The following is a 26,345-nucleotide window of genomic DNA, read 5'->3' on the forward strand; positions in this document are numbered from 1 at the left end:
TCAATTTTACAAATCTGAATGTTTTTTCATTAAATCATATATATATATATGTAATACACACACATATAATATACACACACAGATATATGACTGTTTTTGCACAACAAAACTTTGAACTGTCTGTTGATACCAGATTCTTAAATGATAGAGTATAAGTAATTGCTCCACTACTCCTGTAGTACCTGTGCTAACGTTAAGTCCTGGCTTGTCTTCCAAGACCTGGAGCAAACTAGTGTTGAAGGAAACTGTCATCATGCACTCCCTTGGGAGCATGCCTGGACCAACTAGGAATAAGACTTCAAGACACAAGCCAGACTTCTCTCTTGTAAGATGCCATTTAACCACAAAGAAGCCAACATCAGTGTTACTTAGTCCTGGCCATAACCTCTAACCTCATCCATTCTGATTTCTGGTATCTTAATCATTTCCTGTTCAGTTCTCAGTTTGAGCTCAGATGCTTACCTGTGACTTTCCCTTGCCTCCCCTTTCCAGAGATGGGTGTGTGTCTTTTCACTTGTTTCTGACCTGGTTGTCATCAGAGCCTCTTCAGGAAGGTTTTAGTCCTATCTTTGGGCCAACTCTGGAACAAGCCATAGTTGTGTAGCATCTTACCCAAATAGCACAGATACAGCCCCACGGAACTCTTGTTTTATACAGGAATCTCCTAACCACTGGAGAGCTGTTTGTTTCACTATAAGCATATGTACCTTTCTGGAATTTTTGGCTTTGTGGAACAAAATGAAAGCTTCTACCTTTTGGTGACTCTCAGAGAAAGAATAGATTTGGCAAGTTGAATATTGCTCCTCTTCTTCTCCCTCAGCTTTTAGCCTCTAAAATAAATTTCTTTAAAAAAGTTTATGTCTTTATTTTCAATTTTTCACTTGAAAGGTGCAGATACTGAAACAGAGAGATAAAGTGATCTTTAATCTATTGGTTCACTGCACAAGTGTTTACAGCAGCCAGGGCTGGGCCAAACCAAATCCAGGAACCTAGAACCCCATCTGGGTCTCCCATGTGAGTGACAAGGACCCAACTACTGCCTCCCAGGATGGGCGATAGTAGGAAGTTGAATGGGAAGTGGAGCCAGGACTGAAACCACACTGTGATATGAGATGTCTGTGTCACAAGTGGCATCTTTTTATTGCTGAGCCAAGCACCCACCCCTCCTAAATAAATTTCAAGCCACATTTATCATAGATGAAGTCTTTGTCTTAAGTCCTGTTCATTTGTTCATTCCTCCATTCATTGAACAAACATTTATTGAGGGCCTGCACAGAATTTTGCAGTATCACACTATAGTGCTAGATAATAGAATATAAGATGAATAAGATAGAATCCTCACTTTCAAAGAGCCCCATATAATTATAAAATAAAAATGTGTGGGGCCAGCGCTGTGGGTTAGTAGGTGAAGCCTCTGCCTGCAGCTCTGGCGTCCCTTATGGGCACCGGTTCCAGTCCCAGCTGCTCCACTTCTGATCCAGCTCCCTGCTAATGCACCTGGGAAAGCAGTGGAAGATGGCCCAAGCCCAGAGGAAGCTCCTGCCTCCTGGCTTTGGATCATCCCAGCTCAGCCATTGCAGCCATTTGGGGAGTAAAGCAGCAGATGGAAGACTTCTCTCTCTCTTGGCCTCTGCCTCTGTCTCTACCTCTCCTCTGAGACTCTGATTTTCAAATAAATAATTTTTTTATTTTTATTTTTTTTTATTTTTGACAGGCAGAGTGGACAGTGAGAGAGAGAGACAGAAAAGGAAGAAAAAGAAGTGCTCTAGTAGAGATGAGATATATACCTAGTAAAGGTATTTAACGTTTTGCTGCATAGTCAAGGAAAGATGATACACTTCTAGATGTTATGGTACAAGAAAACCTCAAGAAAGGTCAAGGAAGCATATTTTAGGAGAATTGGGTACATTTATCTGGCAGTGTCTACTAGAAGTGCCAGCTGCCTTTTTTTGGTTGGTTTTTCCTAGACATTAAGGAAAGAAACCCATTCCTATTCCAGTAAGTTATCTTCAGAGTAAAACCATTTCTGCTAGTTTTCCAAGGTAGAAGGCTCAGATAATCTTACAAATTTATGGGATTTCCTATTCTAAAGGTAAGACTTCGATTAATTTGGGGTAATTCTGATATCTTTGTAGGTAGTAGAATACTTTTGCTGTGGCCTCACATCTGAACCAGAAGAATTACCACCAAATTTATTTCAGAACTTAGATTTCCAAATTAGATAAAATCTCCAATTAGAACAGTGAGATTGTCAGAGTGAATTTTTTTTCAAATTATTCTTTTTTTTTTATTATTTGACAGGTAGAGCTACAGAGAGAGAGAGAGAGAGTGAGAGAGAGAGAAAGGTCTTCCTTCCACTGGTTCACTCCCCAAATGGCCACTATGGCCGGCGTGCTGTGCCGATCCGAAGCCAGGAGCCAGGTGCTTCTTTCTGGTCTCCCATGGGGTGCAGGGCCCAAGCACCTGGGCCATCTTCCACTGCCCTCCCAGGCCACAGCAGAGAGCCCAGCTGGAAGAGGAGCAACCGGGACTAGAACCTGTAGCCCATATGGGATGCTGGCGCCGCAGGCAGAGGATTAACCAAGTGAGCCACGGCTCCAGCCCCCAGAGTGAATTTTTAAAAAGTCAAAATTTAATTAAAGTTGCTTATAAGAAACTATACATAAAGGCACAAATAGATTAAACATTAAGAGGGGAAAAAGACATGCCATGCAAAACTAAGCATTAGAAATCTGCTATAGGTAATAATGATGTCAGAGTAGACTTCAGAACAAGGAATATAACCAGATATGAAGATCATTGCATTATGATAAAAGGGGTCAATTCATCAAAAAGACATAACCCTAAATTACATGCAGTCAATAAGAGAGCTTTAAAATAGATAAAGCAAAAATTTGTAAAAGTCAAAGGAGAAAAACATATATAACTAATTTACTGGCCACTCCCCAAATGGCTGCAATGACAAGGGCTGAGCCAGGCCAGAGCCTGGACCAGGAGCTTCACCTAGGTGTTGACCTGGGTGACAGGGACCCAAACATCTGGGCCATTTTCCATTGCCCTTCCTAGGCCACCAGCAGGGAGCTGGATTGGAAGTTGAGCAGCCAGTACATAAACCAATGCCCATATGGATGCCAGTGTCACAGGTGCTATAACGCCAGCCCCACAACATGTCTAAACATGCTTTTAGCAAAGAAGAAATCATAAAGGAACTTCTGAATGGATTGAAAATGAAAATATATAATATTTGTAGGATGCAGTTAAAAGGAAATATGTACTTTTTGTGCTTATATTAGAAAAGAAGAAAGATGTAAATTCAGCAATCTAAGCTTCCACCTTTAGAAGCTACAAGTTAAAACTACATTAATTAGAAAAAAAGGAGAGAAGATATAAATTGCCAGTTTTAGGAATGAGAGAGATGGGATATCACTCAAAGTGCTACCAGCATTAAAAGGATAACAAGAGAATATTATGAATGACTTTAAGCCAATAAATTTGACAATTTAAATGAAATATATAAATTCTTTGAGAAACAAATTGCCAAAACTGATTCAAAAGGATATAGAATATTGGAATAGCTCTAGATATATTTTAAAAAATTCAGGGACCATATGGCAAGTGGGTTAAGCCATGACTTGCATGCAAGTACTGCTTATTATTATTTTTTTGATTTTTAAATAAATCTTTTTTTAAAGATTGGAGCATCTTCCATGTCTCCCATGTGGGTGCAGGAACCCAAGGACTTGGGCCATCTTCCATTGCTTTCCCAGGCCATAGCAGAGAGCTGGATCAGAATTGGAGCAGCTGGGACTCCAAGTGCACCCTCATGGGATGACTGAACTTCAGGTGGTGGCTTTACCTGCTACGCCACAGTGCGGGCCCCGGTACTGCTTTTTGAAGTGATAGTTTGAGTTCTGGGTACCTTGCTTCTGATTCAGCTTCCTGCTAATGCATCTGGGAAGCCAACCAAAGATGCCCTAAGTATTCAGGCCCCTGGCACGTATGAAGGAGACTAGGCTAGAGCTCCTGGCTCCTGGCTTCAGTCTTGCCCACACCAGGTCATTGCAGCCATTTGGAGAGTGAACCAGCAGAATGGAAGTTTCTCTCTCTCTCTCTCTCTCTCTCTCTCTCTCTGATTTTCAAATAAATAAAGAAATCTTTTAAAATTCATAATTTAAAACCTTCCCATACTGAAAACTCCAGGCTCAAATAATTTCACTAGGGAATTCCATTAAAAATTTAAGGAAAGAATAGTAACATTCTTAACCCTTTGAAAAAATGGAGAAGGGAACTCTTCAACTCACCATAGGAGATTAACATAATTCTGATACCAAACCAGAGAAAAATGTAAGAAAATGACAGACTAATATCCATTATATCCCTAACAAAGAATACTTATAAGGGACCAGCTTTATGGTACAGGATGTTAAGCTGCCTCCTGTGACCCCAGCATTCCACATAAATGCTGGTTCAAGACTCAGCCGCTCCACTTCCAATCCAGCTCCCTGCTAGGTGCCTGGGAAAGTAGAGGAAGATTGCCCGAGTGCTTGAGCCCTTGCACCCATGTGGGAGATCCAAATGGAGTTCCTGGCTTCAGATCCAGCCATTGCAGCCATCTGGGGAGTGAACCAGCAGATGAAAGTTTCTCCCTCTCTTTCTCTCTCCCTCTTTCTCCGTCTTTCCCTCTCTTCCTCTCTCTCTGTAACTCTGCCTTTAAAATAAATAAATAAATATATTTTTAAAAAAGCCCTTACAAAATAGTATTAAATCTAATCCAGCATTCTATAAATAAAAAGTAACTTCACTATGTGTTCTCCTGATGGTGGGTCCTTAGTATAAAAATTGCATATTTAATTCATTTATAATACTGTTTTTAAGGCTTGGTGGATATTTGTTTTTTAAACAGCTTTATTAATTTATAAAGACATGCAGTAAACTGTGCAGATTTAAAGTGCACAATTTGATAAGTTTTGATATATGAATATACTCTTGACATATCACCATGATTAAGATAGTAACCATATTCAATACTCAAAATTTTCTTGTACCCTTTGTAATCTTTCTTTTTTAAAAAATATTTATTTATTTATTTGAAAATTAGAGTTACAGTGAGAAAGGGAGAGAGAGAGAGAAATCTTTGATCCGTTTGTTCACTCCTCAGGTGGTGCAATGGCTGAGGCTGGGCCAGGCCAAAGCCAGGAGATTGGAGCTTCTTCTGGGTCTTCCACATGAGTGGCAGGGACCCAAGCACTTGCGCCATCTTCTGCTGCTTTTCCCAGGCCATTAGCAAGGAGCTGGATTGGAAGTGGAGCAGCCAGAACTCAAACCAGCACCATATGGGATGCAGGTGTTGCAGGTGGCAGCTTTAGCCACTATGCCATAACACCTAGCCCTGTAATCTTTCTTTTGATCCTAGTTAAAATCGACTGTTAATCTTTATATCTGTGTCTGTTAACTAGAAAGTGACCTCTTAGTTATTTGGTTTTAGGCACTTACTAGTGCCTTCTTTTTTAGCTAACATCATGGTTCCAGCTCTTCCTGATTAGTTTTTGTTGTTGTCTGTTGTGATTTACAACAGTTACTTTAAATATCACAAGAACATAGATGATATTACCATTTTACAGATGAAGAACCTGAGGTTTGGAGTAGTGGAATGACATAAGGCTCATGGGACTGGGAAGTAGCATACTCAGGTTTCAAACCTAGGTATCTCTAATTCCAAAGCCTGAACAAATTTGCACTGTTGCCTTCTTATCTTGCATTGTTTTCATCCTAACATGAAAACATAAGATCTAAAACTGTTATTTTCTGCCTTATGCCTTATTTTAGCACCACCCAAATAGCCCCATAATGGAAAGATAGAATGAGAAATTGAAGAAAAGAACAGAGAGGATGAAATGAAAGTAAATGGGGTTGGAGCCGGAACTGTGGCATACTGCGTAAAGCTGCTGCCTATAGTGCGGGCATCCCAAATGGGTGCCAGTTCAAGTCCACTTCCAATCTAACTCTCTGCGATGGCCTGGGAAAGCAGTAGGAGATGGTCCAAGCCCTTGGGCCCCTGCACCCACATGGGAGACCTGGAGGAACCTCCTGGCTCTGTGCTTCTGATCAGCACAGCTCCAGCCATTGTGGCCAGTTGGGGAGTGAAGACCCCCACCTCGCTCTCCTTTTCCTTCTTTCTCTGTGTAACTCTGACTTTCAAATAAATAAATAAATAAATATAAAAAAATGAAAGTAAATGGGGTTGTAAATTAGTAGTAATAAATATCTGACCTTTTCCTTAAGGTCAGCTTGCATATGAATGTATTTATTTGATTCAAGGCCAATCCAAAATAAACATTATTGAGTGTAGCCCAAGACTCCATACTGAAGTGTGAAGAGATCCTCTCACTCTTTCTTCTGCTGCTGGAATTGCTCATCTGTCTTCCTTAGCCAAAGCTGATAAGAATTCCTTTAAACCTCTTTGGAGCATGTGCAGTTAGAATTTGTGATTCAAAATGCTCCACTGGTAGGATTTATACACAGTAAAGACATAGTTAAGAGGGGTTGGAAGATGTGCACAGTAGGAAAAATCACCATGTTCCTAAAGTTGTAATTATGAGGTATGTGAAGTTTGTAAAGCTGTGTAGTTCTGCATACATTCTTATGGACTTACTTCCAAGGGTACAGTTTATTTTATTTATTTATTTATTTATTTTTAATACTCCCATTAGTTTTATTTTTTTAACTTTTATTTAATGAATATAAATTTCCAAAGTACAGCTTATGGATTACAATGGCTTCCCCCCCATAACTTCCCTCCCACCCGCAACCCTCCCCTTTCCCGCTCCCTCTCCCCTTCCATTCACATCAAGATTCATTTTCAATTCTCTTTATATACAGAAGATCAGTTTAGCATATATTAAGTAAAGATTTCAACAGTTTGCACCCACATAGAAACACAAAGTGAAAAATACTGTTTGAGTACTAGTTATAGCATTAAATCACAATGTACAGCACATTAAGGACAGAGATCCTACATGAGGAGTAAGTGCACAGTGACTCCTGTTGTTGACTTAACAAATTGACACTTGTTTAGGGAATCAGTAATCACCCTAGGCTCTTGTCATGAGTTGCCAAGGCTATGGAAGCCCCCTGAGTTCACCGACTCTGATCATATTTAGACAAGGCCATGGTCAAAGTGGAAGTTCTCTCCTCCCTTCAGAGACAGGTACCTCCTTCTTTGAAGACCTGTTCTTTCCACTGGGATCTCACTCGCGGAAATCTTTCATTTAGGGTTTTTTTTTTTTTTTTGAGAGTGTCTTGGCTTTCCATGCCTGAAATACTCTTATGGGCTTTTCAGCCGGATCCGCATGCCTTAAGGGCTGATTCTGAGGCCAGAGTGCTGTTTAGGACATCTGCCATTCTATGAGTCTGCTGTGTATCTCGCTTTAAGGGTACAGTTTAAAAATTTGCCATGGGACCCCAAATCCCCCTCAGCTGAGTGGTGTAAATACCATCTTAGGTGTTAAAGTGATCATATGGATAAAATTAAGTGTTAAAGTAATCATATAAATAGGATTAAATGTCTAAGAATAATAATTGATAGAATTAAAACAAAGTGAATGCTCCAACATCAGAAGCAGTCCATACAGTAGACTCATAGAATGACAATTGCTTTAAGTGGCACTCTGACGTCAGAATCAGCTCTTAAGGCATTCTAGTCTGGCTGAAAAGCCCACGAGAGCATTTCAAGCGTGGAAAGCCAAGACACTCTGGCAAAAAAAAAAAGTCCCACATGAAGGACCTCAGTGGGTGAGAACCCAGTGGAAAGAAGTGGTCATCAAAGGGGGAGGTACTTTTAACTGAAGGGAGGAGAGAACTTCCACTTTGCTTATGGCCTTGTCTAAAGACTGATGGAGTTTGTGGATTCAAAAGGCTTCCATAGCCTTTGCAGCTTATGTTAAGAGCTTTGGGTGATCACTGACGTCACACATAAGAGTGTTAATTGTTAAATTAACAAGAGGGCCGGTGCCGTGGCTCACTTGGTTAATCCTCTGCCTGCGGTGCCGGCATCCCATATAAGCACAGGGTTCTAGTCCCAGTTGCTCCTTTTCCAGTCCAGCTCTCTGCTGTGGCCCAGGAGGACAGTGGAGGATGGCACAAGTGCTTGGGCCCTGCACCTGCATGGGAGACCAGGAGAAACACCTGGCTCCTGGCTTTGGATCAGCGCAGCACACCGGCTGTAGCGGCCATTTAGGGGGTGAACCAATGGAAGGAAGACCTTTCTCTCTGTTTCTCTCTCTCACTCTCTGTAACTCTACTTGTCAAATAAAAAAAATCATTAAAAAAATTAACAACGTCATTGTGCACTGACTTCCTCTTCAGGACCTCTATCCTCAAAAAATTGTATTATGAAAGTTAATAATAAAACTTGGGGCCGGCACTGTGGCCCAGTGGATTAAAGCCCCAGCCACCAGCACCGGCATCCCATATGGGCGCCGGTTCAAGTCCTGGCTACTCTACTTCTAATCCAGCTCTCTGTGATGGCCTGGGAAAGCAGTGGAAGATGGCCCAAGTCCTTTGGCTCCTGCACCCACATGGGAGACCTGGAAGAAGCTCCTGGCTCCTGGCTTCAGATCAGCTTAGCTCTGGCCGTTGCAGTCATCTGGGGAGTGAACCTTAGGATGGAAGACTTCTCGCTCTCACTTCGCTCTGCCTCTCTCTGTAACTCTGTATTTCAAATAAATAAAATCTCTTTTTCAAGAAAAAAACTTGTTCTCAAAGATTTATTTTGTTTTAGTGTATTAAGAGGAGAATATTCTTATGTCTCATAAGTTTTAGTTATGTCTAAGTGCTCGCAAAAGATGTATAATCCTTGGGTGCTTCTTTAAAGTTAATTAAGTTTCTAAAAAAAAAAAAAAGTGAAATTAACTTCAAGATGCAATGACTTTGAACAGCCCTTGTCTCTACTGTTGAGGAAGTTTTGTGTGTGTGTGTGTGCAAATTATTGAACTCTTTACTTAGTATAGAGTTGGTCTTCTGTGTATAAAGTTAATTGGAAATGGATCTTAGTGGAGAATGGGACTAGGAATGGATGGGAAAGTGGGTATGGTGGGAAAAAGCACTATATTCTTAAAGTTGTACTTATGAAATGCAGGAAGTTTATATTCCTTAAATAAAAATTTTCTTTGGGAAAAAAAAGTTAATTAATTAAATAGTATTGGTCTGAAATCTTTATGGAAACTAATCATTAATGGTCTATAGTAAGGATAGCTTACTCCTTTAATCAATTATTAAAGGTTGTTAGAAAATATTTTCAGGGCCAGTGCTGTGGTGTAGTGGGTAAAGCTACCGCCTGCAGTGCCAACATCCCATATGGGTGCTGGTTTGAGTCCTGGCTGCTCTGCTTCCAATCTAGCTCTCTTCTGTGGCCTTGGAAAGCAGTAGAAGATGGCCCAAATTCTTGGGCCCCTGCACCCCCATGAAAAAGACCTGGAGGAAGTTCCTGGCTCCTAGCTTTGGATCAGTGTAGCTCCAGCCATTGCAGCCAGTCTGGCAGTGTACCAGCGATGGAAGACTTCTTCTCTCTTCTCTGCCCCTCATTCTCTTTCTGTGTTAACTCTGACTTTCGAATAAATGAGTAAATTAAAAAAAAAAAAAAAGGAAGGAAGAAAATATCTTCCCTTTTCTGCTCACAAAACAGATTGAGGGCTAAAAGAGCTGGTGTACATTGATTATATCCATTTTTATTTTATTTATTTATCTATTTAATTAAATCTTTATTTGCAAGATAAATTCACTTGCTTTGAAGATTTTTTTATTATTGGAAAGTCAGAATTACACAGAGAGAGGAAGAGACAGAGATCTTCCATAGGCTGGTTCACTCTCCAGGTGGCTGCAACAGCCAGGTCTGAGTCAGAACGAAGCTGGGAGCTGGAAGCTTCATCTGGGTCTCCCACGTGGGTGGCAGGGCCCCAGATATTTGGGCCATCTTCTGCTGCTTTGCCATTAGCAGAGAGCTGGACCGGAAATGGAGCAGCCAGGACACAAACTGGGGCCCTATTGGATACAGTGTCCCAGGCAGCAACTTTACCTGCTATACCAAAAGCTGGCCCCTACGCTTGATTTTATTTTATTTTATTTATTTATTTTTTGACAGGCAGAGAGGACAGTGAGAGAGAGACAGACAGAGAGAAAGGTCTTCCTTTTTCTGTTGGTTCACCCCTCAATGGCCACTGCGGCCGGCTCACCGCGCTGATCCGAAGCCAGGAGCCAGGTGCCTCTCCTGGTCTCCCTTGCCGGTGCAGGGCCCAAGGACCTGGGCCATCCTCCACTGCCTTCCCAGGCCGCAGCAGAGAGCTGGACTGGAAGAGGAGCAACCGGGACAGAACCGGCACCCCGACCCAGACTAGAACCTGGGGTGCTGGCGCCGCAGGCGGAGGATTAGCCTATTTGGCTGCTGCGCTGGCCCCTTCGCTTGATTTTAGAAATAGCTTATGGATAGCATTTCTGAAAATTTGCCAACTATTATAATGTTAAGTTTAAGAATCTCTTAAGTTTTTTATTTAATTACACTTAGATGTATTTTTAATTGCCCTTAGATGTGTTTTTTTTTTTATTATTATTACTGATTCAGACTAAGGATACAGGCCATTTATTCCTTTTAAGCTAGAGGCATTTCTCTTAATGAATTGAGTCACAAATTATTGTGAAGGTCAACTTCTTTTTCATATTACAGTTTTCTACACCAAAGATTGTTCCTGCTATGGCCTTAGATTGCTTTTATTTTTCTGTGAGCCTGCAAAATAGTTCACAAAGGAGTAATTGAGTTGGTTTTGGTGTGTCCTACAATGGAATATTATGGACCAATCAAAATGATGCCACAAATTTTTTTAAATGAATATGATATTGTAAACCAAAAGGCACAATATAAAATCACTTGTAGATTCCTGAACTCTATGAAAATAAGATAGAAAACAAAAAAGTGCCAAACCATTAGACTCCAACTTCCTGGTCTTTTATACATTTCTTTTCTGTTTTCCTAACCATGGTTCCTATTACTTTTAGTTTAGAATGTACATCCTGAAGGGCAGAGTTTTACATTTTACTTCCTAGAACTTGATACCAGGTAGATGCCAAGTAAATCATTGCTGAATGAGTAAATGATTAATAGAAAATTGATTTTTAAAATATATGCATTTTGAATATTTAAGTAAGCTTTGGTCCATTTAAAATTTAGGAAGGTGAGCGAAGAAACATTTCAATTTATCAGAGATACTATGAGGGTATTTTTTTTTTTTTTTTTTTTTGGACAGGCAGAGTTAGTGAGAGAGAGACAGAGAGAAAGGTCTTCCTTTTCCGTTGGTTCACCCCCGAAATGGCCGCTACAGCCAGCACACTGTGGCTGGTGTGTTGCGGCAATCTAAAGCCAGGAGCCAGGTGCTTCCTCCTGGTTTCCCATGCAGGTGCAGGGACCCAAGCACTTGGGCCATCCTCCACTACCTTCCCGGGCCACAGCAGAGAGCTGGACTGGAAGAGGAGCAACTGGGACAGAATCTGGCGCCCCAACTGGGACTAGAACCCTGGGTGCCAGCGCCGCAGTCGGAGGATTAGCCCAGTGAGCCACGGCGCTGGCCACTATGAGGGTCTTTCAAAAAGTTCATGGCAAAATGGATTAAAGGCTAAGTTAATTTTTTGACAAAAAATTATTGAAGTCCATGCTTGGCTTGTTTTCATAGCATAAATTTTTCTTGAGCTTTTTGACAATCCCTTGTATATCACATTAGCTATCACTTTAAAAATGTACCCCCCCCCCAATGAAATTAATCCTTTGGAATTTAGAGCAACTGACATTTAAATTTTTATTTTTCTTAAATTCTCTTAACAGATTCTTCAATTTGAAGACATCTTGGCCAATGCTTCTTACCGAGAGAACTTTCACTTATACATGGAAAGGATAGACAAGAGAGCTCTGATTGGTTTTTGGGAGGCTGTAGAACATTTAAAGAGTGCTAACAAGGTAACGTATATAGGCTCAAAGGGGTATGAATCACTAGCTGACGAAAGCTTGCTTGTTAGGCATTGTATCTGTTTCAATAACTGTAATAAAATTTAAAAAGATTATTTGAAACCAAGTACAATATTGGCATTATATTTTAGCCCACAATGACAAATAAAATTATATTTTTTACAGAAGATGCCTTTGAATGTGTAGTCAAGATACAAAGAGAATTATAAATGTACCAACAATGGTAACTAATTTTTAGCACACTGTGAAAAGGCATATACTCATACATATCAACATTTGCTATTACAGTGAACTTGACCTTGCCATTTACACATCAGTCTCATAACTTTGCATTTGTAATATTATAATGTGCATTTTGGAGTAATCTCCAAAGGAAAATAAACATTTTTGGTTACAGGTGCCTCTTAAAAAACCCAACGTTCTACTTTGAATGGGGAAAATTCTCAATATATATTTAAAAATTAAAGTGTTTATACATATATGTATATATGCATATATCTGTAAACAACATAACTGTATAACATATAATATGCCATATATGTATGGAATTTTGAGAAATGTATTAAACTATGAAGACAATCTGAGAAAATTTAACAGAATAGGAACTTCCTCAAAATCGCCATTTTTTAAAAAGATTTATTTATTTATTTGAAAGTCAGAGTTACACACAGAGGCAGAGAGAAACGGAGGTCTTGGATCCACTGGTTCACTCCCCAGTTGTCTGCAACGGTCAGAGTTGAGCTTCTTCTGGGTCTCCCACGTGGGTGCAGGGGCCCAAGGATTTGGGCCATCCTATACTGCTTTCTGAGGCCATAGCAGAGAGCTGGATTGGAAGTGGAGCAGCTGGGACTTCAACCGGTGCTCAATGGGATGCCAGCACTGCAGGCAGCTGCTTTACCCGCTGCACCACAGCACCAGCCCCAGAACTGCCATATTTTGACCTAGCAACACTGGTTTGGATGTAAAGTGTTTTGGGATGTCTGTTAAATTAATCATATTGATTAGAATGTATGTCTTAATAATTTTATTGCTAGACTCTTAGATTTAGTGAAGTGCCACTGGAGGAAATGTAAAGATTATGGTAATCAGCAGACATGTTTGTGTTTCCAAAGGATAGCTGATGACCCAAGTGCACTGTTTCAGACAGCTGTGCAAAATAACCTGATTACAGTGTGATTGCTCTGAGAAATATTTTTCTTGTTTTTAAAAATTACACAGTTATTATAGTGACTTCTTTCTGGGATAAGAAATGGCACTTTCCATCACTTATATTAGATAAAAGGATTAATTTTAGTAGTATTTGGATTTATGAAAAGCAATCTGTTAGAATAGAACTGCTCTCATGCTTTTTTTTTTTTTTCTCCAGTGTTTAAAAGAAATTGCAGACACTAACTGTTCAACATAAAGTGTTCACTTTAAGTAAACAGTAGGTTTGTTTCGGAGTCTCAGATTTACCCCTCAGCTCTGAAAGTGGAAACATGAGCCCAAGCCCCACAGTGGCTCCAGAGCCTGTGTATTTCCTCAGTGTCTTCAGAGAAGTCAGAAGACGATCATTTCTTTCAGAGATGTTATTCTTTAACCTTCTCTTTCTTCATCTCCATGTCCTTTCAGAATGAAATTCCACAATTAGTTGGTGAAATTTATCAGAATTTCTTTGTGGAAAGCAAAGAAATAGCTGTGGAAAAATCACTTTACAAAGAAATCCAGCAGTGTCTTGTGGGAAACAAAGGTATTGAGGTGTTCTACAAAATCCAAGGAGATGTTTATGAGACCCTAAAGGATAGGTATTACCCTTCATTTATTGTCAGTGACCTGTATGAGAAATTGATGATAAAAGAAGAAGAAAAACATGTTTCACAGCTGATTTCTAACAAGGATGAAATGGTAAGTGGCATTTACTTTCAGCTTCCTTTTGAATGTATGAGATTTAAATATGATTGGGTGGGTATATATGGTATGAGCCAAGTCTGATGCACACCTTTATATTTTAATATGCAGGAACTTAAGTAGAATAAACAGTAAACTTAAATTATACCTTTATTGATTCTGGGCTTTTGTATTTTCCCCCTTTTTTGTCCTTTTGATCAACTTGTTGCCACCTGCCCACATTGAGTAAAAGATTTTTCCTGCCTTCTGTCTGCCTTAGACATATTCCTGGTTTGACTACAGAAAAATCTATGTAGTGGGCCATTTGTATCTTAGACCAGCTATGACAATCAGTAGAACTATAGTCCAACCCCAGAATAAGGAAGGAAAATATGAGGAGGTGTCAGGAGTGTGTAAGGAATAATGGGAAATATTCTGGAGTTTTAAAAAAAATCAGATGAAATTGCAAAGTGCCAAGAGAAACCTTGCTAAGTCATATCTAAGCCTGACTTTCTCATAATATAGTCTATTATTCTGAATAGCTCCAGGTGCCATCTCACTCACTAATAATGATTTATAGTTACTTTAAAATTTGTGAGGGAAGCAAAGTGTTTTATAGTCACCTTATGTAGAATGATTGTCATTTATCTTGAATTTCTTTCTATCTGCATGGGTCACTATATCTCCAGCTCTGAAGAATCAGGTACTTAATACTGATGGTATTAGAAGTCAGCTTGAGGTCTCTAACTTATTGTTAAATTGGATGACCTTCATTTAGGCCTTGAAAAATGTTTCATTACTTAGTTCTTTATATAAAGCTCGTCAGTCATTGTGGTTTTTTTAATTTATTTTTTTATTTATTTTACAGATAAGAGTTAGACAGTGAGAGAGAGAAACAGAGAGAAAGGTCTTCCTTCCGTTGGTTCACCCCCCAAATGGCTGCTACGGCTGGGGCTACGTCGATCTGAAACCAGGAGCCAGGTGCTTCTTCCTGGTCTCCCATGTGGATGCAGGGGCCCAAGCACTTGGGCCCTCCTCCACTGCCCTCCTGGGCCACAGCAGAGAGCTGGACTGGAAGAGGAGCAACCAGGACTAGAACCCGGAGCCCATACGGGATGCCAGCGCCGCAGGCAGAGGATTAAGCTAGTGAGCCACAACGTTGGCCCCATTGTGTTTTATTTTTAAGATAGGTTATGGTTTACTTCGTTATTTTTCAACTTCAAAAATTAAAATGGTTAATATTATAGCAAATGTTGTAGGCTTTTAAAATTAATAAAAAACATAAATTTCCAATAGATAAATTGAGTAAGAACTTGAACTGTTAATGTTAGAAGTAATAATGTACAGGCTGGCACCGCGGCTCACTAGGCTAATCCTCTGCCTGCGGTGCCGGCACACCAGGTTCTAGTCCCGGTCGGGGCGCTGGATTCTGTCCCAGTTGCTCCTCTTCCAGGCCAGCTCTCTGCTGTGGTCCAGGAGTGCAGTGGAGGATGGCCCAAGTGCTTGGGCCTTGCACCCCATGGGAGACCGAGAGAAGCACTTGGCTCCTGTCTTCGGATCAGCGTGGTGTGCTGGCCACAGCAGCCATTGGAAGGTGAACCAACAGCAAAAAGGAAGACCTTTCTCTCTGTCTCTCTCTCTCACTGTCCACTCTGCCTGTCAAAAAAAAAAAAAAAAAAAAAAGTAGTAATGTACAAATGTGAAAAAAATGTCCACAATATCACCTAGGAGTCAAAGAAGGCCAATATGGCTTACTAACCTTTTGAGAGCTCCTACTCTTTCTTCTGAAAATCCCTGAGAGTTTGAGCTTATGGAAATTTGCTGTAAGGAAGTAATGAAAATGTAGGGAAAAGTAAGTTTAAGCATGATGGAGTTTGTTTTAGCACATCTAGGATTGCAAAAAAGAAAAGTCAAGCCATAGCAAGAGCATTAATGGGAATATGCCCTCATAAATGACCAGTACAACAGAATACAATCCAGTCATCGGAACTATAATGTTGTGATGACTGAAAACCTAGAAATATACAGCATTATATTAAATAAAACAGATACCCCCTCAAATATGAATAGAAGGTAGAGAATTTTGTCATAAGATTGATGTATAATTAGAGACAACAAGTGAAATGAACATACAAAAACGAAAGCAGTATGTTTTCTGGGATTCAGTATTTTATATTGAACCTGGAAGAGAGTGAAGGAGGAAACAGAAGGTGGTTCTCGGCAGTTCTTTGCAGTGCCCTGCATGTTGTTGCCGCTCACGAATCTGTTTTGTATGCTGCTTGGTGCTCTGCCCAGATTGTTCCAAGCTACATGGTTCTTTATGAGTCTGAAGTCCCTTCCAAATGCCATTTTACTTGTAAAATAAATCTTCAAGAGAAGGACTGAGCAAAGTGTATGATGAAAATAATTTTATTAGTGGAAATTTGTAAGATTTGTTTTTAAAAGGAACTTGCACATGTTTTTCATCCTCATCTAAGGAGACTGAAAAGAAGCCAGATACCATTGTCTTTGTCAAAGATGAGGGGCAGAATATTTTCAGACTGAGTTGAGAGGATAATACAGTTGCCTCTCTTTTTCCATGGAGAGTCCCTTGGGTGTATTATTTAGGAAAAAATGGAATGGATTTTTCCCTCCTTTCTTTGGTTTATTGAATGATTCTTTTTTTTTTTTCACTAAAATATTAAACCCTAGTTACATTGGATACAAATACTTTGATTATTCTCTTTGCTGAGATAAGCCGTCTGCTTCTAAGCTTTCTACTATAGTATTATTTCCCTATTGGAACCTAGTACTTTCTGCTATAGTATTCTTTCTTTATTGGAACCTAGTCCTTTCTGTTATAGTATTCTTTCCTTATTGGAACCTAGTACTTTCTATTATGGTATTCTTTCCTTTTTGGAACAGTATACGATAATGATATAGAATCTGCACACTTATATTGGATAGTAACTACTGAGTTTTCTATCTTTGTAAGATTTGGTTGTATATAACATTTTCCCCCAGGGCCCAGGAGTTGAGGCTGGTGAGGAAGCTGCAGATGAAGGCACCAGTCGGATTAATGAACAAGCCAGTTTTGCTGTAAACAAACTCCGAGAACTAAATGAGAAACTTGAATACAAAAGGCAAGCTCTAAATTCTATTCAAAATGCACCAAAACCTGACAAGAAGGTAACTTCTTTGCTTTAAAGGTTGTTTCTGAAAGTTTCCATCGGTCTAATTATAATTAATAGTTAGTTTATTAATAATTAATTCTTAATTTATTATTATTTATAATAAATAATACTTATTATTTATTAACAATTAATGATTAATAGTTTATTGTATAAAATGTCACTTTCTTTAAAAGGAATTTTAACTGTGAACAAGTTCCATTATTTTTTTTTGACTGCTTGGCTAGAATTAGAAAAAAAATTTGTTTTCTATCTTTTATGAATTTGAGTTCTTTCTCATTCATCAGCTGTGGTTAACTCTGTGTTCTTTGTATCTGACTTGCCTGCAGTATCTTTGGGGAATGGGGGTAAGCTTTCTTATGTACTAAAGTAATTTTTCAAGTGAGTTCAATATTTGGGAAAAAATTTGTTTTTTTCTCTCAACTGCCACAAGTACAATTTAGAGAACCTTGCAGAACTGTGCAAAAAATAAGTTGTTGGGCTGAAAGGTGGCAGAATATGAAAGCTAAAAGTTATATAAATGGGCCAGCTTTGTAGCACAGCAGGTTAAGCCACTGCCTACGATACCTGCATCCTGTATTGGAGTACAAGTTCGAGTCCCAGCTGCTCTGCTTCTGCTTCGGCTCCCTGCTAATGTACCTGAGAAAACAGCAGAAGGGTGGCCTCAGTACTTGGGTCTGCCACCTGTATAGGAGACCTGGATGGAGTTCCAGGCTCCTGACTTCTGCCTGGCCCAGCCCTGGCCTTTGCAGCCATTGAGGGAGTGAACCAGTAGATGGAAAATCTCTTTTCTCTCTCTGTCTCTCTCTCTCTGTGTCACTCTACTTTTCAAATAAATCAAATAAATCTTAAAATACATAAACAGACAGCATCTCACCAAAATGGCATCTCTCAAACCCAAGCTGTGATGTGGTTTTTTGCTTTGTGTTTATGCCTCTTTGGATTCCATAGAGATTTCTGTAATCTAGGTATGGCTGACACTCTTTGGTACTCTTTGAATGTGTGTTTGAGGATTTCAAGCATGACTAGGGGAAAACAACTTTGAATAAAACAATAAAACAGCTTCAGCAAATCACATTGGCTTTCCTTAAACATGTGCCCAATCCTGTTTAACCTTCCGTAGTACTTCTTCATGGGCATTCAGATACTTTTGCAGTGGGAGCATGTTCTTGAAAAAACAGTGTGAGGAACAACATATTATAAGCCTGTTGAGAATCTACAGGTACAATATTTAACCATTCATAATCCAGCTGCTGTCTAGTTAATCCAGTGAATTTTCTTTACAAAGAAGCAGAAAGTCCTGCAGTGGTGTATCATCTTTGCTAGTAGTAATCTTTTTATAAGTATTGTGAGGGGAAAGGAGAGTTAATGTAAAGGTCACTTTAATAATTGCTAGTGATCCTCTGAAACGGAATCGAATAGCCAAGTGTCCTGGGTGCCATAAGAAACACAGTCATTGGCCGGCGCCACAGCTCAATAGGGCTAATCCTCTGCCTGCAGTGCTGGCACCCCAGGTTCTAGTCCCGGTTGGTGCACCGGATTTTGTCCCGGTTGCCCCTCTTCCAGGCCAGCTCTCTGCTGTGCCCAGGGAGTGCAGTGGAGGATGGCCCAGGTGCTTGGGCCCTGCACCCGCATGGGAGACCAGGAGAAGCACCTGGCTCCTGGCTTCGGATCAGCGCGGTACACCGGCCACAGCGGCCATTGGGGGTGAACCAATGGAAAAGGAAGACCTTTCTCTCTCTCTCTTTCACTGTCCTCTCTGCCTGTCAAAAAAAAAAAAAGAAAAAAAAAGAAACACAGTCATTCTCCCCTTCCATGGAGTCCTTCTCAGAATGTATAGAACTTGCAAAGTCCTGTATTCTTCCCAGTGACAGAAATATCTTTGAGATGAAAACAAAATTAGCTGGCATAGTATATGACCAGTATCTGCAGTCTGGCATGTTCTTTATGAACAATTATCTTTTATTCTGGATTCATCTCATTATACATTAAAATGTATTTATGGGTAACAGTATGAAAGATGAGCTAAGGAATGGTCATCAAATTATTGATTTGGTTCATTGGTTGAAAGACATTCTTCAGCCTTTCTTAAAAGAACTTCTACTAACCATGGAATAAACATTCTGAGGTATAATTCTGATATTATAACCTGGGTTGAACACTGATCTCTGGTTGAGGTAAAGATGTCTGCATTTCCTGTTGCATCACGTTGCCCACAGGCTGCTGGAGGGGGCAGTCTGCTTCTGGTGCCCGTGTGCAAGACGCACAGGACTCCATGGATGCACAGGAGTTGATGGTTTCCTCCAGAAGGAAACAGCTTCCTCTTGTGTCTTTCATTCATATTGACAAGAATAATTATTCTATTTAGTAAATAATATTTTTCAAGCTAATTTAATTGTTGTTAAAAAATTTTCAGCAATCAGTAATTCACTTACGCACCAAAACCAATCTTAATATAGAAGGACTTCTCAGGATCAGATATGAATCAGATCATCTACCCATTCATATAACAGTGGCGTGGATTTCTTCCCTTCAGTAAAGAAAGTCAGGGATTTGCTTAGCCGTCCTCTTTCAGGTCTCTGCACCAGCAGTATAAGCAGCTACCTGATGTAAAATTAACCTTTTAGTTTGGTTTCCTGAAATTTATTTCTCAGGTTTTATTTTTTTCTCTACAGAGGTTTTGTGAGTCTGGAGCGAGCTGTTCAATTCTAGGTTAATGTGAGGGGTTAGTCTTTGACCAGGAAGAATGTCAATAACATACATGTGATGAATAAACACGGGATGCTGTGCTCGTCACTGTGAAGAGCCAAGCAGACAGGCTGGGTACAGATCAGAATACACTCCCATGAAAATAAAACAGTTACGGCCCTTGTTGACGACGAAAGGCAGGACTGTGGTATGGACAAGGAGTGCTTCCTCCAGGCTTTCTGAGAATGGAGAGATCTTGGAGACGGCATGTTCAGGAGTTTTGGGGCAATGCTTCTGTCCTCAAACTACACAGTGACATAATTCCACAGGAGATGGCAGGCACTGCAATTTTTAATGATCGTGGTAAACTAGAGATAACAAAAGTTAGCATTTTGACCATTTTTTCCAGGTACAGTTCAGTGGCATTAAGTACATGCACATTGTACATGCACATCACTACCATTCATCTCCAGAACTTTTTTCAACATGAAAACTGGAAACTTTGCACTCTCTAAATGATAACTCCCCATCTCACGCTTTCCCAGCCCAGGTGGCCACCTTTCTACTTTCTGTGTCTATGATTTTACCTACTTTAAGGACATCGATGAGTGGAATCACATAGTAGTTGTGCTGTTGTGAATGCCATGTTTCAGTTAGTGTATGTCTTTTAGGTTCATCCACATTGTGGTATGGGTCAGAATTTCCTTCCTTTTCATGGCTGACTAATATAGCATGTATTTACTACATTTTGGTTCATTTGTTCATTCATCCATCACTAGACACTTAAAGTGCTGCCATGTTTTGGCTGCTGTGACTACGGCTGTTAAGAACATGTGCATACCAATCTCTCTTGGAGACCTTGCTTCCAGTTCTTATGGGTATAGGCCCAGAAGTGGAATTGTTTATATGGCAATCCTGTTTTAGTGTTTTTAGAAACCATCATACTGTTCTGCAGCACCTGTACCATTTTACATTCCCATGACAGTGCACAGGGTTTCCAGCATTCCATAACCTTTCCAATACTAGTTTTCTTTCCTTTTTTTTTTTTTTTTTGAGTAGTAGTCGTTCTAATAGATTCGTTTTGCTGATTTGCATTTCTCTAATGATTAGTGATATTGAAGATCTTCTCCTGTGCTTATTTGTCATTTTTATATCTCCTTTGGAGAAATGTTTAAACAAGTCCTTTGCTCATTTTTAAATTGTTTTCTTGCTGTTGTTGACTTTTAAAAATTTTCTGTATATTTTGAATACTAAACCTCTGACAGATACATGGTTTGCCAATATTTTCCATTCTCTGTTTTGCACTTTTACATGGGGTAATAGTGTTCTTTGATGCATGAAAATTTTTAATTTTGATAAAGTCCAATTTTTCAATTTTTTCTTTTGTTGTCTGTGCCTTTCATGTCACAGCAAACAAATCACAGCCAAATCTATGTCCTGAAGTTTTCCATTTATGATTTTTTTCTAACAGTTTTATAATTTTGAACTCTTCTGTTTAGGTCATTGATCCATTTTGAGTTAATTGCTGTGTATGGTATTAGGTAAGGGTCCAGCTTCATTCTTTCACATGTGGATGTCCAGTTTTCCCAGCAATGTTTCTTGTAAAGACTGTCCTTTTCCCACTGAGTGGTCTTGGCACCTTTTAAAAAAAATCATTTGACATTTATGTGGAGTTTATTTCTGAGCTTTCTATTCTGGTCCATTGGTCTTTGTGTTTATCTTTATATCAATGCCGTGCTGTTTTGATTACTGTAACTTTGTAGTAAGTTTTGAAGTCAAGAAATGTGACTCCTCCGACTTTGTTCTTCTTTTTCAAGATTGCTTTGATTATTTGGGGTTCCTGGAGGTTCTATTTTTGTTTTTGAATGGATTGTTCAATTTCTGCAAAAATCTCATTGAGATTTTAATAGATATTGACTTGAATTTAGATTGTTTTGGGTCTTCAATCCATGACATGTCTTTACAAATAAATATTTTTCTTTAATATTTTCCATTAGTGTTTTGTAGGTTTCATTGGAGAAATTTTTCACCTCTGTGGTTAAAATAATTCCTAAGCATTTTATACTTTTTGATGCTATTGTAAAAGAATTTACCATCATAATCTCCTGTTTGCATTGTTCCTTGTTAGTACACAGAAGCACAGTTGACTTGTGTGTGTTGATTTATGTCCTGCTACTTTAGTCGCTCAACTGTGCAGTGTTTTAAACGTGTTTTCATAACCCCCAGAATGTTTTCCCTGTGGCAGATTGTTTCCAAGTTGAAGGATGAAATCATTCTCATAGAGAAAGAACGCACAGACCTTCAGCTGCACATGGCGAGAACAGACTGGTGGTGTGAAAACCTCGGCTTGTGGAAAGCTTCCATCACCAGTGGAGAGGTAGGTTTGACTGCATTTTTTTTAAAGTTTGACTTTGTAGGACAGAATTTCGTGCTGATATTGGACCACACTGGTCCTCCTTCCCTTTCCCCGTGTGTTTATTCTGATTCACCCATGACAGGGATCCGTGCCAGCCTGAGACTGAGCTCGAGACAGAAAATTGTCCTTGGTCCATAAAATCGTAAGCAACTCGAGTACAGGAACATTTAATGTCCTTGAATTACCAACCTGTATTCCCACTGAGGGTTGAAATAAATGGAAAGCACTTTTTGAAACTTAGAGATGAAAAATTAAAGATTAAAATCCAGAGATAGGCTTTGTGGTGCAGCGGGTTTAGCTGCCATTTAGGATGACCATACAGGAGTGCCAGTTTGAGTCCTGGCTACTCCACTTGGAATCCAGCTCCCTGCTGCTGTGTCTGGGAAGTAGTGAATCATGGCCCAAGGCCTTAAGTTCCTGCCACCCACTGGGAAACTTGGATAGAGTTCCTGGCTTCTGGCTTCAGCCTCATCTCGCTCCAGCTGTTGGGGACATCTGGGGAGTGCACCAATAGACAGAAGATATCTCTCTCTCTCTCTCTCTCTTTCCCTCTCTGTCTGCCTTTCAAATAAATAAATGAAAAAAAAAATTTTAAAGTCACATCCCTTTGTTCCATCCTGCAGACTTTGGTTGCTTAAATCCGAGTAGCACTAAGATCACTCTAATATTTTTCCTTTTATTATTTTTTTATTTTTAGAAATATTTATTTATTTATTTGAAAGGCAGAGTTACAGAGAGAGAGGGAAAAACAGAGCAAGAGAGAAAAAGATCTTCCATCTGCTGGTTCACTCCCCGAAATGGACCCAACTGCCCGGGCTGGGTCAGGCTGAAATCAGGAGCCAGGAACTCCATCTAGGTCTACCATGTAGGTGGCAGGGGCCCAAACAGTTAGGCCATCTTCCACTGCATTTCCCAGGTACATTAGCAGGGAGCTGAATGGTAAGTGGAGCAGCTGGGACTTGAACTGGTGCTCACATGGGATGCCAGCAATGCAGGCGACAACTTAACCACTGCACCACAACATTGGCTCCAATATTTTTCCTTTTAATCATTGCTATTCTTTGAGGAATATGGGATTACAGTTTGCACAATATACTGTATTCCTTTCCATTGGCCTATAAAAATAATTTTATTTAGGAAGGAAAGTACTTATGGGCATTTATAATGTCACTACTGACAACTTCTTCCTTCCCACCTTCCCTACTATCAGGCAAGTGAAAACCCAGTCAAGTGGTCCTAAGCCAAATTGGGTTAATGTTTGCCCTGTCATTGTTTCAAATGGTTTGTCTTTGTTCTTCCTGCTTTTCCCATGAACTTGGTGGCTTGGCATAATCTTTTCTTTTAAAAAATATTTATTTATATATTTGAGAGTCAGAGAAAGAGAGAGAGATAGAGAGAAGACACAGAGAAGTCTTCCATCCACTGGTTCACTCCTCAAGTGGCTGTAACTGTCATGGCTGAGCCAGGCCACAGCCAGGAGCCAGGAGCTTCATCCAGATCTCCCATGTGGGTAGCAGGGGTCCAAGGACTTGGGCTATTGTATGCTGCTTTTCTCTGACCACTATCTGGGAGCTGTATCAGAAGTGGAGCAGCTGAGACACAAACCTGGGCCCATGAGCGGCTGTACCTGCTACACTACAACACCAGTCCCTTGGCTTGGCACAATCTCAAGTTCACTTCTGGAGAGATAGCAAAACAAAGCAAGCTCTCTAAGAGCTACCCTGAAAGAACATACAGCCAAGTACCTGCCCTATGTTTATGGCACTTGGCATTCCCATTAAGCTCAGCCACAGACCAATATACCCTTTTTAAGGGAGGTAGAGGACAATGGGTCAGGGAAGGTGTGTACAACCTTGGGATACCATACTGAATCTCTTGATAGTTGCAGATATTGTTACTGCTTGGGTGGAGTCTAGCATGGTTCTGGGGTATTTAATGCCAGAGGTCATAGAGGAGGCCTGTGGGACAGAAAGAACACAAAAATATGTTACCGCCTCAGTCTTGCTTAGCACTAGCTGCCTCTGATATTTCACAATATATTAGGGCACCCTCCACAGGCAAGCATTGAGGGATGGAGGGAAGGAGTGGAAATCCTCATCAAATCACTTTGCCCTGGTAATCAGGTATTACAGGAGTTTGTTGTGGTTTCTTGCTCACATGAAAGATAATGGAAACAGAAACTGTGTAGTCAGCTGACTGCCAGAGCTCACAAAGCACTCCCATGGAGGAATGTTTAAAAGATGCTTTTACAGCCAGCCTGACTCATGAGTTTTGAGACCCACTTGCTAGATGTGTGATCCTAGGATGGTCTTTACCCTGGTGTGCCTCTCTCTGCTCCCCACATCCTTCCAGTGGGGCAGTAGTCTTTTTTTTGTTTTAATTAATTAATTTATTTATTTTGACAGGCAGAGTGGACAGTGAGAGAGAGAGACAGAGAGAAAGGTCTTCCTTTTTGCTGTTGGTTCACCCTCCAATGGCTGCCAGCCGGCGCGCTGCGGTCGCTGCACCGCACTGATCCGAAGGCAGGAGCCAGGTGCTTCTCCTGGTCTCCCATGGGGTGCAGGGCCCAACACTTGGGCCATCCTCCACTGCACTCCAGAGCTGGCCTGGAAGAGGGGCAACTGGGACAGAATCTGGCTCCCCGACCGGGACTAGAACCCCGTGTGCCTGCGACGCAAGGTGGAGGATTAGCCTATTGAGCCACAGCGCCAGCCCTGGGGCCGTAGTCTTACCCACACAGGGCTTAGCAGTGTGCTCAGTAAATTGCTGTCTCTTCCCTTTGCCTTTCTTACTGAATTCGTTCTCTTTCGTGTATGACCATAATTCAAGTTCAAATTCAATTTTCTGGTTTTTTTTTTTTTTTAATTTTCTGTTTACTAGTGACCTATGCTGAACTATGATGAGGTATGTGGGGAAGAGATAGAGAATGTGTGTATGCATGAAATGTCTAAGTTGGGAGGTGAAGGAAATTGTATATCCCAATGTGAAATTTCTTGAGAATTGAAAAAATGGGTTGTTGAATCCTAATATTAAACAAGGAACCCTCCATCTTTTCTGAGAAAAGTTCTGATGTGTCTGATACCTGTTAGCTTGCTACTAATTTGTGTCTTCAAGGCAATACAGTCAGGATGTGAAGTCTGCTATATTAGTTTTCTTCTGCTGTGTAACAAGTTTCATGGCTTAAAACCACCCATTTATCCACTCACACTTCTGTAGGTCAGAAGTGGAGCACAGTATGACTGGGCTCTCTCTCACTGTATCACAAGGCTGAAGTCAAGGTGTTGGCCAGACGGAGTTCTTGTCTGGACATTGGGGAAAAACCACTTCCAGCCTCATCCAGGTTATTGACAGAATGTAGTTCCTTGTGATTGTAGAACTGAGGTCTGTTTTCTTGCTGGATTCCTTCTTGGGCTTTGCATCTTTCTGACTTCCTTTTTCTGTTACTAACCAGGAAAACTCTCTGCTTTTAACAGACTCACATGTTAGGTTAGACCAACCCAGATAATCATCATATTTTAGAGTCTACTGTTCCTCCTGATAGAACCTAATTGTCAGAATAAAACTTAGCATAGGCACAGTCCTAAGGGCTGTGCAGGGCACCAGCCATGGTACACTAGCAAGGGGCAAAGCTCAGGGGCATTTAAAAATCTTCTTACCATATCCACTCACCATGCTTTCTGTTGTGGCTGTTTTTGATTTTTTTCAAGGTTACAGAAGAGAATGGTGAGCAAATGCCTTGTTACTTTGTCATGGTAAGTCTACAAGAAGTTGGAGGAGTTGAAACTAAGAACTGGACAGTCCCAAGAAGGCTCAGTGAGTTTCAGAATTTACACCGGAAACTTAGTGAGGTATGAATACTATGAACACAAGATTCTAGAATTACTGTGCAAAAAAGAAATCCAAGAGCTCATTTCAATTTTTATATATAAGGAGACTGATTCATCTTTCCCCTTTGCTGTAGACACTGTCAATTTAGCATTTTCAGCCTGATGTTTGGAAATTTACCCACAGATCAAGCCATCTAGTCTAAATCCTTCAAGATAAATAACTGGTTTCCATTGTAAAGAGCAATAGAATCCCCAGAAGTGGAAGAGACCTAACGATCATCTAGGGCCAGTGGTAGGGAAGCTGCCAGTGTGACACATTAATGAGTATGAAGTGAATTAATTATGAATTGCAGCAATTTGAGAAAGAGAGT

General features: G+C 40.2%; 1 protein-coding gene across 7 annotated transcripts in view; it reads left to right on the forward strand.

The window, feature by feature from the left end:
• Nucleotides 1-26,345, forward strand: part of SNX25 (sorting nexin 25) — a 179,655-nt gene that overhangs the window by 136,846 nt on the left and 16,464 nt on the right. For all 7 annotated transcript variants that reach the window (XR_011386313.2, XM_089325766.1, XM_089325770.1 and 4 more), the window contains 5 exons: nucleotides 11,867-11,998; nucleotides 13,619-13,891; nucleotides 16,877-17,041; nucleotides 21,977-22,108; nucleotides 25,855-25,995. Coding sequence is in view for 6 of the 7 variants with exons in the window: in XM_089325766.1 (XP_089181892.1) it covers nucleotides 11,867-11,998; nucleotides 13,619-13,891; nucleotides 16,877-17,041; nucleotides 21,977-22,108; nucleotides 25,855-25,995 (843 nt within the window). In the remaining variant the exon portion in view is untranslated. The remainder of the gene's footprint in view (nucleotides 1-11,866; nucleotides 11,999-13,618; nucleotides 13,892-16,876; nucleotides 17,042-21,976; nucleotides 22,109-25,854; nucleotides 25,996-26,345) is intronic.

This window comes from Oryctolagus cuniculus, chromosome 2 (assembly GCF_051225735.1).
Source record: "Oryctolagus cuniculus isolate XC-2025 breed Fujian yellow rabbit chromosome 2, ASM5122573v1, whole genome shotgun sequence".
Lineage (NCBI taxonomy): Eukaryota > Metazoa > Chordata > Mammalia > Lagomorpha > Leporidae > Oryctolagus > Oryctolagus cuniculus.